Source organism: Thermobia domestica, chromosome 1 (genome assembly GCF_964235325.1).
Source record: "Thermobia domestica chromosome 1, izTheDome1.hap1.1, whole genome shotgun sequence".
Taxonomy (NCBI): domain Eukaryota; kingdom Metazoa; phylum Arthropoda; class Insecta; order Zygentoma; family Lepismatidae; genus Thermobia; species Thermobia domestica.
In genome coordinates, this window is record NC_137454.1 from 84,839,413 (window position 1) to 84,856,914 (window position 17,502).

At 35.0% G+C, this 17,502-nt stretch overlaps 1 protein-coding gene across 1 annotated transcript; it reads left to right on the top strand.

Moving 5' to 3' along the window:
• The first annotated feature begins 834 nt into the window (after positions 1-834).
• On the top strand, positions 835-17,098 carry LOC145686784 (ionotropic receptor 84a-like). The gene is made up of 6 exons (XM_081760445.1): positions 835-970; positions 2,439-2,677; positions 5,156-5,364; positions 8,230-8,504; positions 12,776-12,976; positions 14,542-17,098. Coding segments are annotated over exons 1-6 (1,086 nt in total). The 5' UTR covers positions 835-968; the 3' UTR covers positions 14,702-17,098.
• Positions 17,099-17,502: the final 404 nt, after the last annotated feature.

Here is a 17,502-nt window from a genome sequence, read left to right on the forward strand (position 1 = left end):
ACCTATCACTCAAAATAATAGCAGGGCGTACAAAATAGTGCAAAATGGTGTTACTAGTGCTTCGTAAATAATGCTCCACCAATAATGCTCCTACAACAGTGAATAGTTCCTCCAAATTATAATGCTAATGTTTCACATTTACCCCAAGTTGCTCCTATATAGTGTTATTATGTTCGTCCCCACAAGGAAACATTGTGTTCACCATTATCATGAAACAGTAAAATCGAACCATATACAGGGTGCATCAAAATTAAGGACCAGATGTAAACACCCAGGGTCCTTTGGCAATTTTGTCAATACAATATTGCCAATTCTCTGTGGGCGCCATTTGCTATCGACCACCGACAGCAAGAAAAATTAATGCGTATAGTTTATTAAATTTATAATTGACTTTTGGTGATAAAACATAGTAGTTGGCAACTCTATGCATGCTTGTTCAGCACATGACTTCTCTTCGACGCCACAAACTGACTTTTCTTGTGAATGTGTGTGTGTGCAAAGCAGAGATTCTTTGTCTCAAAGATGTTGAAACTTCCGGTTGAACAGCTTCGAGAAAGTTCCAGAAGCTGCTAGACTATTTCGTACTTACGGTGATTTTCTAAAGTGACTGGTGATTGGACAACTTTTCAAAAACTGACCAATCGGAAACTATGTTACGTCCTAAGTGCATTCTGTACACATGCTTTGTGTGTTCAGGAGGGACGCTCAGCACTCGGAAAAGAGGACCCAATGGATGCGTGACGCGACCCGATTCTATGACACAGTTTTTCAGTGAAACTTCATTTTATTAAAAGCATCGTGATTTAAATAATATGTAGAAAAAAGATTTAACGTGTGTAAATGATTTCTGGAAGTAACGATCGTCATATTAAACAAGAAGACTCAAAATTTATGCAATTGGTTCCATTAGAGCTCTGCAAGTCCAGGGGAACGACAAGGTGGCCACGCCATTTTTTGAGGACCATGTGATGTAAGTAAAGGTGAATTAAAATGATAGAAGCAATCAGGAAAATAAGCTTCGCGAGCATTGACATCAAGTTTGTCTAATTCAGGAACTTATCGACGGAATGCAAAAGTGATTCTAGCTTTGGGATTGTGTTTTACCCGCCAGGTATCTCGTATTTGCCATTAAATAGTGAACTTCGAATTAAAAAAAAAAAAAAAAAAAAAAAAAATGATAACAAACGTAAACTTACAACGCAAACGGTCACAATCCATTAAAACGCATGCGTATAATTATGTTATGTAAACATTTTCAGTTCTATTTTTTTTTTTACATGTTGTTTAGCTAGATAGGGAATTCCAAAGTACTATTTTGAAAAATTATTGTTTATTTGATGTCATTGATGAGAGTGTTGTTTTAGTGATGTAAATGATTAATACTTTTTGTTCATTCCAGCTCAGATATATGTTAATATTCAATCTTCCCGTGTAAAACCAGTGCATGTAAAGTTATTAATTTTGCTTTCTGTTAAATATGAACGATTGATATCTAAGTCCCAGTGTTTCAATTGTTTGCCAGATATTTCTTTTTTTTGTGATTGTTTTTAGTGCTGAACAGAGACGCGAGAACAGGTTGCGGAATGTACATGATTTTAATTATATTTATGTAGTGAACTATCCCTCGCGCCAAACTTCCAGTTAGATAAGAAAGGTTTAAGTCGATATTTCTTATTTGCTAATTTTTATATTCGGATAGTTCGGACGCAGCCAAACACGTTGCTACCAACTCTTCCGCTTGAGTCTTTCCCAAGCTCAGGGGAAGGTTGGCAAAACATGCGTATACTTCCCGGTGGAAGGGATGATTGGGAAAATTTCTAGTCCAAAATTAGTGTAAAAGAGAGACGTAAATAAGCTTGTACGATCCCCCTTTCACCAAGGCGATAGTAATACACTAACCGTTACTGTTTCTAGAGAACTGTGGATGATAGAGCAAATAAATGTAAAATTAATCATTTCTTCTGTTTTGTGACTTATGCTCTGGTACCTCTCTTTTAATGTTTTTTTTACAAAATGCACAAATTTGCTCTAATTTAAGTGTAATTTTAAAAATAAATTGAATTAAAACAATTGCAATACTGTATTATACTTCATATTACCCATAAAATTTCCTATTGACTCATGTACAAAGGTATATTGGGATATTATTTGATAGAATAACCTTTACTGTTTCTCAAAAACTGTGGATGATAGAGCAAAACTAAGAACAGATCCTGAATCAGGAGGTCGAAATCTATAAAGATCACCTTCTTTCATCGAGGAAGCAAAAACCTTTGAAATTTGTAACACAGTAGTCTTGAATTTCTTGTGCTCTGAATGCCCCAATTGTATTCTCATGTATCTAAATAAAACTAGTACATGTGGTTTAATATGAGATCAAGCTGTAAATACTTAGGTAAATAAATAATGTATTAATGTTATTTTATTATTTATTCCAGGCCACAGTTGTATTATAAAGTACAGTCACTGAGATCAACAAGGAATGTCTACTTACTGGCATTTTCTCGAGGCGTGTGGTTTACAGTAATAATCTTTGTGTTAGCCATTGCAGTTGCTATGAGATTTATTTTGGCGAAAGAGACTGGATTATATTCTGGATATTCGTCGAAACCACGTATTCCTGTTTGGGAACTCACTGAAATTATATTGATTACAGTTGGAGCTTTCTGTCAACAAGGTATGTTCATCCATTTTTTGGGTGTAAAAAGACCGAAACCATGTATAATTTATAGACAGTTAAATTAAAATTAATGTAAGTAAAGATTAATGTTGCATATACAGAGTGGCCCAAAAGTAGGTATACAATCCTAGTATGTTTTATATACGTAGGTCTGTACCTTCTTTTGAGCCACTCTGTATAGTTAGATATAAATTGATATGACATAGCAAGAGGACAATCTAAAGAAAACGAAAAATAAGCGATGTTTATCTTCTTATATACACATACTGCGAATATGACATAATAATTCCACATCTCTTCACTGATTTATTATTGTTATTTATTTATTTTTAAAGTTAAATTTTGTAACATTATGGGGAGTGCTTCATGTGACGATAATAATGATTTTAAATGAAGATGTTAATATATATGACGGTATCAAATAAGTCGCAATCGACACAGAAGTTTACAATTCCGTTAATGATGTTACGGAATTTACCATTTGTAAATGCGCAGATTAATAATGAATAATATCCTTCTTTGATTGATAGTGAATCACAAACATTGATCATTTCTGATAATTTGATTGGGGACAATAGTGAAATAGTATCACTTCATATTCTGCTCAAAGATGTTTCGAACAATACAGTTACAATAGATGGCATGATGTTATTCAAATTCTTTTCTCAATTACATTAGTTTCACAGATTCGTTCAATGTGTTATGTCCTTTTTATTACAATGGCTTAGTTGGCAATGGTTTTATGATTTCTCAACGTGTGGTTTCTAGATCACAATGGGAGAGTTTTGAGAATATTTAGATATGGGAAACATCCTGATTTGATCTTCCGAGAAATAATTCTATCGGGGTTATTTCTGATGCAGGTGTGACGTTAGTTCCTATAATTTTTAAAGTTACTATTAATATTTCACTACCATCTCGTTCTGGTACATTAATTGCTTTAGAAAATATTGCATGATCTCACAGGAAATAGAAATGCTATCTGCGCATAATATAGGTATATGTCAAATATTACTTTAATAAAATTATTTCGTATTTTCATATTTTTATTGGAATAAATACTGCTGCATGATGTTATATTTATAAAATAATACTATGTAATTTCAAGGAAACATCCCAGTAGAGTGGGACAGAAGGAAAATCTTGTAGATGTGGAATTTTAGTCCTAGATCCCATAATTGGGAAGTGAGAACAGTGAAAACACTAACTGTTACTCTTACACTGATCAAATACAAGATGATAATAATTTTAAAATATTTTGATATACTTAGCAAAGTCACGAAATTATTAAATGAAAAGTCTAAAAAATGACGTTTTTATTGCCCGTGAGATTATGTATTTTTTTCTAAAAGAACTAATGTAGCAGAACAAGGTGGTAGAGAAATATTAGAAGCGACTTTAAAAATTGAAGGAACCAATATGCGTCAGAAATAACTCCAACAGAATTATCTCTCGGAAAATCCAAAAAAATGAGGTTTTCAATACCTAAATAAGCTCAAAACTTTCTCTTTGTGGTCTAGAGCCACACGTTAAGAAATCATAAAATCAATTAAGTTATTGTAATCAGAGACAATGCTTCATATTACGATATACACTTTTCGTAGTATACTATATTGTTCTTTTTGGATTTTCAATTTCAACAAAAGAATAATCTGAACAGCATCAAGAAAATTTGTACTCAAATATGAGATGATATACACAAATGGAATAACTAATTAAGTAAAGATATACGGCATTAAATGAACACTTCCAGGTAAATGTAATACTTGAATAACCTGTGATGCGAAAATAATAATATACAGTGTCTTAGTTTCATAAGTAGCAAATGGTATAAGAATAATGAAGTTCATAAAGAATGATTGAGAATTCATAAGTGAATAAAACAATCGTTTACTATCTTACACGAGCATTACGAATGAAGCTGCCAAAGTTCGACAGACCTTACCCAAATTTGTTTACGTTTACTGTTTGTCCATGGAATGGGACAACCTTGTCCCGTGGTGGCTTTCCTGTTTTCTTATTAAGTGTACAATTTATTCTTTTGAGAGTTCGTTAAAGATACAGTTTACATACCACCATTACGACGTTCCTTCACGATCCTAGTAGCTGGTTAATATATGCACTTTAAAAATCATAATACAATTTATTGGTCAGGAATTCAATTACTATGTGGATATTTTTCACTACACGAAGGATGTATCCATTCCTTATTACGAATTTTAAACTTGGACACTTGCTCTCTCTATACCTGTGCAACGTAGTTAATAAATGTATCATTTTATCACGGAACCTCAACTTTTCATTTGACATTTTAATGTATCTGTATGATTTAATAATGCATTTGCGTGTTTTACTTGAATTAATTTTAGTGTAAATCATGTTAATTTTACGTAAATTAAAGTTTTATATCAGCTTTAAAAAGTTTTCTGTAGAGAAACAATTCAGAGATTCGGAAATGCATGTATCGTTTAACAGGAACAGCTCGTGACCCGGTGACAGCTGCAGCCAGAATATTGTTCATTGCCCTTTTTGTGCTAGCAGTTCTTCTGTACACTGCATATTCAGGGAACGTTGTATCTCTTCTGTCAGCTACTGGATCTGTCACAAACACACAACAGCAAATTATTAATGACAAGATGATGGTTGGAGCTGAGAAGACTGAGTATTTCCTTAGCTACTTTAAGGTATGTTGATTAAAACAATGTTTGTGTTGCTGCGTTTAATGTCGGTTTTCAACAGAGAAGCGTCAAGAAATGTTGCAATCATAGTTTAGCATATGATACGGATCCCATAGCTCCACTAAAAATATATAGTTCATCACTTGAGAAAATTAATGTTGAGATCAGAATGATTATTTTCTGTGGACGTATATTCTGAGTCTTGCTCTTTTGGTACATTAGTATTGTGTGATTCAGTTTGTGATTTGTGTGATGGTAGTTTATATTGTGTTACTAAGTTGTGCATTTCTTATGGTTACTACATCTTTGTGTTTGTTGTTGTTTTCTTCTGTTTGTGATGTGCTATCTTGTTGTGTGTGTAACGATTTTGTGAGAGTTCAGAGACCCATCTTTGTTCTTTCTCTTTTTCCAAATCCAGACAAAACATTATAGAATTTTAGCATCGCCAAGGATCAACAGGCCAAATATTCACTGTCGTAAGATTAACACCCTACGTCACACCTGCCCCAAGCAAAAACTTTAGATACGCTACTGAAAATAATATGAATTGGTAATATATGATGATTTAATAAAAAAATGTTACAAATGTTGAACAGATATTGAGTTTTAATGAATTTATTAAATGGAAGATGATCATGATCATTTACTGATGAGCTTGTATTGTATTTAATAATTGTATCTTTTATTTAATTTCAGCATTAATATTTTCAAAATGTATTATGTATTATAAAATATTATAATACAGTAATTGATTAACAAATAGAGGCAGTAATATTATTTAATTTTATTTGCACAGTAATTAATATTAAAGAAAATCGACAAAAAAGAGCTTAAACTGGCTAAAATTACTGAGAAGTATACATTTATACAAATAACGGTAGTTCGTTGGAGGACTACAATTGGCAATTGCGATTTTCTCGAAAAATTTCTAGTGAGGTGTTTTTTTAAAAATGATTTCTCGGAAACAGCTTTAACGAATTTGTTAATATTTCATAAATAAATATTTCATTATTACTAATCATATAATATGGCAAAATTTCTCTCGAACAAATACATAAAAGCTGGTTAACTAGTATGATAAGAGGTAAGTTTTGTCCCACGAGATTTGTGATACACGTACAAACAAATAGTTCAGGAATACTACAGTATGACAATAATTCATTTTTCTCGGAAAATCAATAGCAGTATTTTACTACTGAGATTAATTTTAGACGATTTTTTTTTAAAAAACAGCTCTATAGATTTTGTTCTTATTTTAAAAATCAGGTATTCTTAAAAGTAGTGAATTATTGGCATACAAGATGGTATTAGGGCCTCAAATCTCAGATTATATAAGTCGCGGCAGATGAGACTTAATGTAATTAGACAGCTGACAGTTGTAGCTAGTAGAAGTGCAAAAGGAGGTAGAACTCTAATAATTAGACGTTATGATATTGTGCCGTGAAGATAAGCAAACTTTCCCCAAAACTGCGCTATATTTTACAATTTTATTTCGGTAACGAGGCAAACCCTGCACATTCCCGTGCAGAAATTTGTACTGTTTATAGGAAAGATACGTTACCGAAAGCAACAACCAAAGGATGGTTCAGTCGCTTTCGTTCTTGAAAATTTCAATGTTCAATATGCTCCTCGTAGTGGGGGACCAATCGCAGAAAAGTGGATGATATTCTGGCAAAAGTTGTGCAAGATCGGCATGTAAACATTCTTGACTTCACCGATAACCTGAATGTCCATCACCAAACGGTGTTAAACCATTTGGAGAAAGGAAGCTCGATTTTTGCATATCACATGATCTGACTCAAAAAAACATTTACCCCATCAAATTTCCATCTGGGAATCTCTACTGAAACGTAACGAACTTTAGCCATTTCTGAAGTGGTTAATCACGAGTGATGAAATGTGGATAATCTACGACAATATTGTACGAAAAAGATCTTCAATGAAGCGAGAAACTCCACAATCTGTGGCAAAGACCACACTGATGCCCAGGAAAGTTTGTTTGGTGGGATTGGAAGGGCATCTTGCATTATGAGCTGCTGCTATTGGGGACCCGTACTGTCGACAATTACCGCGAATGCAATCCAAAATAAAGGGCCGAACTGACCAATAGAAAGCGTGTTGTATACATACGACTCTGACAACACCAGACTGAAATATCTTTGACGACTCATTAGAAATTGAGAAATCTTTGGAGGAAGCATTTAATGTATCCACCGCATAATCCAGACCTGGCACCGTCAGATTATAATTTGTTTCATTCTCCGCAGAACTTCGTGAATGGTGTTACGTTAGTTTCTAAAGAGGCCTGTGGAAACCATTAGTCACTTTTTTTTTTTTTTTTTTAGAACACAGATGTTCTTTACATAAAGTGACATCATTATTGTGTTGGCGGAAAAATGACAGAAGGTGCATATATGGTCTCATGATGTTAGTTCTAAATCACAATAAATATGTTTTCAATTTTCACACCCAAAGGCTCAATAGACATTTTAGACAACTGGTAAATGCTTTCACGAACGAGCCCACAGTACGCATAATTCATTTTTCTTAGAAGGATTCAGAGGAAGGAAGAGAGGTAGTTTATTGGTAGAGGTGAGTTTTATTACGTTTATATTTGGTTTCGAAAATAGATATAGCATTTTTAGTATTTCATTAAGAAAATTATTAATAACTACAGAATAGTAAGATTCTGATTTTACAAAAAAAAAAGGGAGATAGAAACCAGTGGCAGATGGAAATAAGATGGCTTATGGTCTATATTGTGAACCTGCATCCTATATTATTATTATTATTATTATTATTATTATTATTATTATTATTATTATTATTATTATTATTATTATTATTATTAACTTTTATTTTTTCTAAAAGAATGAAACTAATGAATTCGCAAGAGAGTTATATAGAAAGAAGATGGAACCTCACCTGAGTAATGTTTTCTTTGAAAAAGAAGAAGGTCTTCAGTCTGTAGTGAAGGGTCAAATGGCATTCATCACAGATACAAATGAAGCAATCACCTACTTACAAGAAACTCTAACAGAAGAGGAGAAATGTAGCGTTGCTACCATTCCAGTGGTGCAGAAGAGCTATCACCGTGCAGTTCCACTTAGAAAATCATCACCTTATAAGAATATCCTGAATTATAGGTATGTGATTAAATATAAACCACTATTTTTTTCAATTAACTAATTCACACATACGTTAGTAGTACAAGGTTTAGTTTACATTGTCGTGTGGCATGACCTTCAATAATTCAGATTAGGAGCAAATTGTAACACATATATCCCAGAAGGTAGTCAGAAATCGAAAAGGTTGAAACTTACAAATAGATGACAAGGTGAAGAAATTATGAGTAAATCAATACTTTTAAATAAGTAAAACTTGGCTGAGAAAAGTGACTATGTGAATGAAATGAGTGTTTTTTTTTTTTTTTTAAAGATAAGAGACAACATCGTGTGTGTGAGGTATGTCAGAAGAGTAAAGATAGCCTTATGACCCATACTAAAGTACAATTAACGAAAGTGGGCGTCTGCACGTGTTATAAACAAAACGAAAGGAAAGATTGTTAGCCAAATCACTGGAGTATTCTTTCCCGCTGTTTCTAAGCAACGACTCCTCTATTGCCGGTAGTTGAGGGATGAATCTTATGTGAAATAGTTGTTTTAGTGTGCGATAATGTGTGTTTTGTTAAGTATTCTTTCCAAGTTAATAACGCACAGAGAAAAGCAACCGTTACATTTTTTTCTTTCTGTGATGAAGTTTCCACTTGTCACTGTATCAGCACCGAATGCACAACACTCACATGAATGACACACTGATATGAACTTAAACTTTCCACATCTTATATCTTACTACGAACACGGTACGTACACGATCGTCTGCGTTAAAGAGAGATAAACTGAGTCCCTCGTGAGGACAGCTCTTTTATATTTTTTCTGATGACTTCAGAATATTACGACGAATTCAGTCTTCCGACCGAAAGATAACACGTTCAGGATCAACCCAGATAAAGCTCGAACAAATAGAAGATGACTGCTGCTTTCATCGCGAGTGTTCCTGCGAAGTCAGCGAACCAAGGTGGATCTCAGGTGATTCGTGCAACGCTATTGGTAGCGAGAGATTGCAACGGGAAGGGAGGGATAACGAGGGGAAGGTGTCACAGATGGGTATTCTGTAGGTTTCACCACAGTAGAATGATGGGCAGGCAGGCAGGGAAGACATTCAACGCCGAAAAACACGTTTTACAGTGAATGTTCATAGATATCCAAGTAAAATTAATTTCTTGAAGAAAACATGACGTGATAGACATTATCATTATTACATCAGCGCCAAAAACTACATTAAGTTCAGCTATCACTTCCCTTGTATTTTTTCATCGCAACTCGAATTTCAACATGTATACCGTCAAATGGGGTGAATAGAAACATGGGGGTGAATAGAAACAAAACTCCCAGATTAGTTTTGGATTTATCTGGACGATAAATTAATCAAGAAAACTGAAATTTCTTAACATAGTCTTATACGGCTAAAGTGTTCAGGGCAGAGACAAAATGTTTTACTGAGTTGGGAACACTGAGCTAGACGACAGTAGCATAAATGTGTTACTGAAATCTTACACGGTATTTTAGCGCTCCTCAAACTTTCTTGGTAAGTATGACATTTTCATATTTGTTGCATTTGAACATATGCCTATTTTGTAGTTTGTTGTTTCATTTACTGACGTTCATAGTAAAAGTTCTCCTTTTGTAAATTATTTCTAATCAAAATTTAACTTTACTGGGTTATTGTTATGATTTTTAATTAGTGGGGTGAATAGAAACACTTCTTGAGGAGTGGAAAATTCTTGAGAAGCGGAAAAAAGGACCTGAGGATATTGTTAAGAAACTGTTGGGTTTTATTAGGAGTTCGTCAACACGCTTTAAGTATATGATTAGTTTCGGGCTCCTTCGTGGCTAGGCGGTTAGCGTACGCGCCTTTGGCGTAGGAGACCCGGGTTCGATTCCCGGCGGAAGCTCATGTGGTTCTGATTCCACGTTAATCAGTAGGTCCACGTCTCATATAGCCTCGCTGCTGAACGGAACGATAACCTCAAAATCAACTCAACTCATGATAAGTTTCCCTGGTGATTTCAGTGGTTTAAATCTTATTCAAATATCATCAAAACTGTATGGTCGTTTGTACCTATATTGTGCATTGTATTGTTTTATAAGTTTGTAACTTATATAATACAGGTCTTATTGAACTTATATCTTGCAGGTATTAAATAAATAGTTCGTTTCGACAAATACGCTGTTTCTTTTAACCTTTCCAATAGTATAAAAGAAACAACAATGGAAATAAAGTCATTGTTTCTATTCACCCCTACCCATGGGATGAATAGAAACATTAAGAAAAATCAAGGTGAAGAAAAGTGGAATTGATAAATTAACGTTACGTTTACTGAACTTCATTAGCATATTAAGACCTTTTGTTTGGAATAATCTGATACCGAAACCTTTAACATCACCAGACTTATATACTCATATAGCCAAAAATGTGTTTCTATTCACCCCATTTGACGGTACTTCATGTTTCATGAGCAACACTACTTTCTAGTACCAACTTAGGATTCACTAAGATAGAAATCTGTGATATTTATATTCATTTTCTTCTGATATTTAACTCCAGAATCGAAATTATCTCTATATATTTTCTCGGAAAGTTCTATTTGTTGGAAATACCAGAGTTTCATATTTTCTCAAATGTTGCAGCTATGAGAACTCTGAAAATCGCCTCGACCAGGGATGGGAAACCTAATTTGTTTAAAGGCCACATTGACTATGTTCATTTGCCAACAAGGCTGCAGTTCTGAACATACCTATTTTTATATAATTATTTTACATTTATTAGAGTTACATTAATAATTTACATGAGAATGGTAATTCTATAAGAAATTAAAAAGATAAAATAAGAAAATCTATCGTTCATTTACTTTTTCAGAGGTACAGTGTACGGAGGTTGATTCAGTTATGTGAACAGAATTTGAATATGTCTCTCACCTAGTAAATATCGTGTTTTCACCACCGGTTGTATTCGATCTGCAGGCAACCTCTACTGACTATTGCCTGGTATTGAAGTTTCCATTGCAGGAGACTACGTTGCAGCTGGACCATGGGTATTACATCCCATTCCTCTTCACACGCTTTCCACAGGCCATTGAGGATGCAGACTCGACGATGGGACAAGCGGCGATTGAGGATTCCGAAAGACAATAGTCTATGGGGCTGACATCTGGAGCCTTGACAGGGATGTCAGAGAAGGGAATTGTTGCAATTCCAGTTTCCTGTTCCATACGGCATGTTTCAGCGATGTTTTCGCCGTGTATCTGGATGTCTTGTCTTAGTGCAGTTCAACCTGCTTTACGTCTTGTCCGTACAATGCTTGGATTTACTGCCGGTACATTTCAATCAGGACATGGAGCTGGCAGTACGCAGCATTGATTGTAACGTTTCACTCCTTTTTTTTTTTTTTTTTAATGCAGTTTCGCCGTAAACGATCAACCGGCCACAATCGATCCTTTTGGAAAACTCTCTCTGTATGTAATGATACGAACTTTACTACAATTTGTGAGATAAATCCACGCCTCATCATGAGTAACAACATACTTCCACCGATCACCCGCGAGATAACATTCATACAGCCTTCTTCAGTTTCTTTTTTTACTCAGTCGCATAACACAGTTTCAGGGCGTATACACTGCTCTTGTGAACCATGAGGCATAAATCCTTGTGAATAGTGCAAGTTGTCACCTGCGATGTGCTGCATTTGTTGGCTGTTGGATGCTGTGTGTATGTGGATTTTCGGAAGTCGCCATACGCCAAACCACACGCAATACTGGCGAGGCCCTCTTCACGAGACGCTGGTTTCTAACTGCCCACGTCGGTGTTGTAGACCCAGGACTCTGTACCGCATATTTCCATATAATACGACCTTATGAAAATTCCACATTTTACACATTTCTACAACTTGAACTTAGCGTCGAAAATGTTATAATGAAACTCTCCCTGGATCTGTTTCGGCGGCATCAGACTACTCTCGACTATACTGCTCTATTGCGTGACTAACGAGATATTGTTGCTTGCCTTGTGGTAATTTCACCAGGATGAATTACACATGCGAAGTGCAGTTGCACATTGAGTTTGGCTCAATATAATTGAATTAACTTCCGTATTTCTAGTATATTTCATGTTTCTTACCACAACAGGCCCATAAGGCCGTACTTTATGACTCTGGAAGGCCGGAGATTTCCTATTTCTAGTCTAAATAATGAAAAGTTAACTTTTACTATTCTGCTAATATTTGTAACACTTCTGTCTAGCTATAATAGAGATCTTCTGGTTTTATTTTAATTAATGTATTGTATACTATGTTATATTAGCATACTACTTCTTTTGGAAGCTGGCCTCATTGATCGCGAAATCAAACGATGGTTTATCCTGAAGCCCTTATGTTTAAATGGGGATGCTGCTGTATTTAACAGTATCGATTTGCAAGACGTTATTCCGGCGTTATATCTTTTTGGATGTGGTGCGCTTGCCGCTGTGATCATATTTCTTCTGGAACTGATTCTTCATTACAGGTACGTGTAGTTTCCTGGGTCTCTTAAGAATTGTAGAAAAGAATTATAAAATGTACTTTTCAAGCTTTGTTTGTGCTTAAGTGAAATTAATGTAATTTTGGATAAAATATTTGGATTTATTCAACAATGGTCTATCTCAGAAATGTAATAAGACATACCGACTATTCAGGATAAAATTGATCATAAATTTAAATATGAGTTAGGGATGTTCAGAAACAATACCAATATACTTTGTAAAATTATTCCTCACACGAGAACAAAAAATGTATACTTGTTGTGAAATCAGAAATATAGGTAGATAGATTGATATTAGAGTGGTCTTTATTTTTTGACTTTCGAGTTTCTTTGAGTCTCACTCCCCTAAAATGGTTCCATATCAGATAAAAATAACCCATAAAATTGAGTTCATTTGGATAATATTAAATTTCCCTAGCGACCTTAAGACTTGAATGCATTTACTGAATATTTTAGGTAAAGGTACCCTGTAAGTTTGGAACCGCTAGAGAGGATAACACTATATCTTGGCTAGGGGTGATGTAGGTAGAACCATATCTATTTCTGTATAGTACCATCATGGCGGCAATATTGAAAACCTCCATCACGGATTCAAGTTCAGAATTTTTAGTAGTAAAGGTGTGATGTGACATCGTTTTCGGGTAGCTTTTCACCACAACTATCTGACGTTATTTCCAACTTATTAAATAGTTATTATCTTCAAATCCCTACTTATTAATTTATACATATCTTTTCAAACTTACGCGGCATGTTTGCTTCATATTGTATGCTAGAAACGCATTCAAAACTTTAGATCGTTTGGGTATCATTTAATATTCAACTAGCAGAATACCCGTTCTTCGCATGGGGGAATACGTTTCATTTTGGACATAAAGGTTGAATTTGGATTTAACCGGCATCGGAAGTGTCACCGTTCATCTAAGCGGCCCCCAAAACTATGGATCTGACTCTAATATAAGTCATTTTCGATCGTTTTTGTGTATCTTCCCTTCTCCTAAGTTGCACCGTCAAAGTGGAATGATAAAACCATCTCAGATGTTGAAAATTTGATCGAGATCGATCGGGTAGTTCAAGAGTTATTAAGAAACAAACATAGTCACTTTGATTTTCATATAAAGTAACAAAGTCACTTTCATATAAATAGATTGAGCTAATTTTTTTCATGCGTTACCTTTGTCTGATATGTAACCATTTGAAGGAACAACTTCCGTGAGGTCCTTCTTCAGAGTTACTGTATCTTGACTATAGAATGATTAATATTAAAAAAAAAAAGCTTCTAACAGATATTTTTCACTTTTGAATTTGATCAGTTTAACACATTGACACAAGCATTTAATGCTGATTCTTTGACTGTATTTGTATTTTTGGTTATGTATAAATTATTATCAGTATAATATTCTCTTAATTAGCAATGAGTTCTACAATGTAAGTATGATAATTTTATATTTAAATTTTGAGAATTTTATACTATTTGGCTTTGCTTTTCCTGTTTTCTTTTTATTGCCAAGCGAGCGTAAACTTCAATAATTTTTATGTATCTATCTCACTAGCATTATTTTGCATCAAATAATATCAAACAGAAGAAGTCATAAAGATGAAGACCTGCATTTAAGAAGAATTACGACTCTCAATAGAGAAAAACCGAAACAAACAAAAATTAAACCTAGTAAAAGAATGCAATTTACTAAACAGAGATATGGCAACCAGTAATTATCTTCTAACGTAATCTTTGTACTGTGATATGTCCACCTATATTATGTTAATAAAGTTCAAACCTTTTTCAATTCAAATAAATATATTATAATACTGTAATATTGAGAATACAAAAATAAATTATATGGATACAAGTATTTTAATATAATACTATAGTAGAGCATAACAAAAAATAAACTGCAAATATGGAAGTATTATTATTGTGCTTAAAACAATAATTTGACACTAATTTTTAAAGAAGAAATTGTAAGTAGGAAGAATGGTGTTTATTTCCTATTTTTTTAGAAAAAAATAAAATAGCAGCTCTTTAATATACATTTCTGATATTCTGAGTCTACAATCCGCCATAAACATCTCTAAAACTAACAACAAAAATAGGTAAGTAAATTGTTATGGTTATCAACAATGACGTATTTACGATTTTGTTTTGAGGGAGGGGCTCTGGTAACTTTATTCCTGGAAATGTGAAAATTCTGCTAGATATTTCATTTACTTTAATATAGTATGTAAAATTTCGGAGGGCTTAAGCCCGGAAGTCCCCCCTTAAATACGTCCCTGGTTATCAAACTGTTTGCAACTAACTTCCTGGCTTTAGTCAACCCATTTCATGAAACATGTTTTAACAAATTAAATCTGTTCGAAAAGAATATTTTTATATATATAATTTAATATAAATTCTACAATGAGCTTAACATTTAACGGGGAAAATGTTCAAAGATGAGATATATACCAATCGAAAAATCTCATTGAACTAAATAAAATGATATTGGTCCATGTAGATCCTCATGTGTAGTTTTCGAGAAAATTGAGATGAATCTGAATAGCGTTAAGAAATATGTCATTTGTTGTCAATTTGATAGTTGATAGTTTTACAGAGGTTGTTCAGTCTACATTTGGCCAAGTTCGACTTACCTAAAAATTTAGAAGAATCCATGGCGCCAGGTCCGTAAGTGCTAGATGTATTTCTCTTGGTTCCTAACAATAGCTCGACAGCGTAATTTCCACTGTAATAGGCTTCTCTGGAGAATTGGGAGGGGAATCTTGTCCCATTCTCTTTGCACAGCTTTCCAAAGTCCTTCCACAGTTGTCATACGCCGTTTTCCCAAAGCGCGCTTCAGCAATCCAAATCCACAATAATCCATAGGACTTGCATATGGAGATTTAACAGGTACCTCATTGAAAGGTATCACCTGTATACCACTTGCCTCCTCCATCTCCCTATAGAATGCGAGGGACAATCGTGAGGTATGTGATGAGGCCTTGTCCATGTGAATGCGCACCAGTTTGGCGTCATTTCCGTACATTGTTGGAATCTCATGTTCGTAGATCTGCCGCATGATCTGCTCCTGAAAATACTGCGAATTTATTTTGCAGTTCTTCGTCACCCTACGAATCCTCAGTTTACCTCGGTAACAGTAGCCAGTATCGACCATGAACCGTTTTGGGAAGGATTCTTTACAGACACGGACCTACCTTCTGAAGTTCCTGGTGCCTTTCTCTCGGTACACGATGGCTCTCGGTTTGCCGCAGTCGGAAAGGTAAATCCATGCTTCATCGAGCTTTAGAACCTTTGTTTTGCCAGGATGCCGTTCGTACAGCTTCCGGGCGTTACACTTTCGTTCCTTTTGGTGGGCATCCGTGAGAAGATGGCCGCGAGTTTTCATGACTTTTTCCAGCTTGAGTTGATGGTGTAACATCCGGCTCACAGTTCCCAAAGATACGTCAAGACAATTAGCCATACACCTTTGTGTTGGCGGATTTTCTTGCATTGTCATTTTGCGAAGTTTTCTCTGCATGGTGGAGGTGGCCTTGGTGCATTCCCGCTTCCTAGGCAACTTCCTTGGTGATCCAAATGGTGGAGTTTCGTTGCCCTTGTACTTTTTAATAACATTTTTTATTCCACTTAAACTGATGTTGCAACCATTCTTCTTGCACTGTTTTCTAATGACAGAAACACTAAAGTGGGCGTCTTAAAGAACCGCAACATAGCCTTCCCAAAACCGGCTTAGTTTGGGGGGCATTTTGGTCACAGAGCGGAACCCCAAACACTTGGAAACAAATTTAACACAACACTCACAACAATGGTCCTAATTTGTGCGTTATTGTCGTCCGCGCGGAAAAACAACTCCGTTCCCAGGAAGCCACTCCACAACACTGCAGGACGCCACGAGCCAGGTCGGGTGAGTCGATTCTGTTCGGAAGGGGAAAGGAACGAAATCGGCCAAACGTAGGCTGAACAACCTCTGTATTCTGGTGGAATATTTTTTTCATTTTCATGTTGTATACAAAAACTGTATTTACTGTTAAATAATGATTGTATCTATTCTTGTTTGATTTGTCCAAACAGTGATGCACATTCTCCTTGTGGCTATATAATAAACTTCTTATTGAAAATGTGGATCATTGAACTACACTTGCAATCATTTTGATCCAATAGCAGAACATGAATAATACGAAGTGTATTCCAAAAGTAAAAGTCGTTTGATGATTTAAAAAATATACGCTCGTGCGGAACGGCATATATTGCCAGAAATAGATGCTTACTTCACTTTTCCACATAATCACCATGCCGTTACAAACACTTTTCGTAACACTGCACCATCTTCCGTAAACCCTCTGCATAGAAGTTTGCCGCCTAGGATTGGAACCAGTTGACAACGGAAATGTTGAGATCCTCATCATTTCCAAACCGTTGTCCCCCAAGCCACCGTTTCAAACGCAAGCAGAGGAAGTAATCGCTGGGGGTTATGTCAGGACTGTATGGAGGATAGTCGAACAGGTCCCAACGAATATCTTGA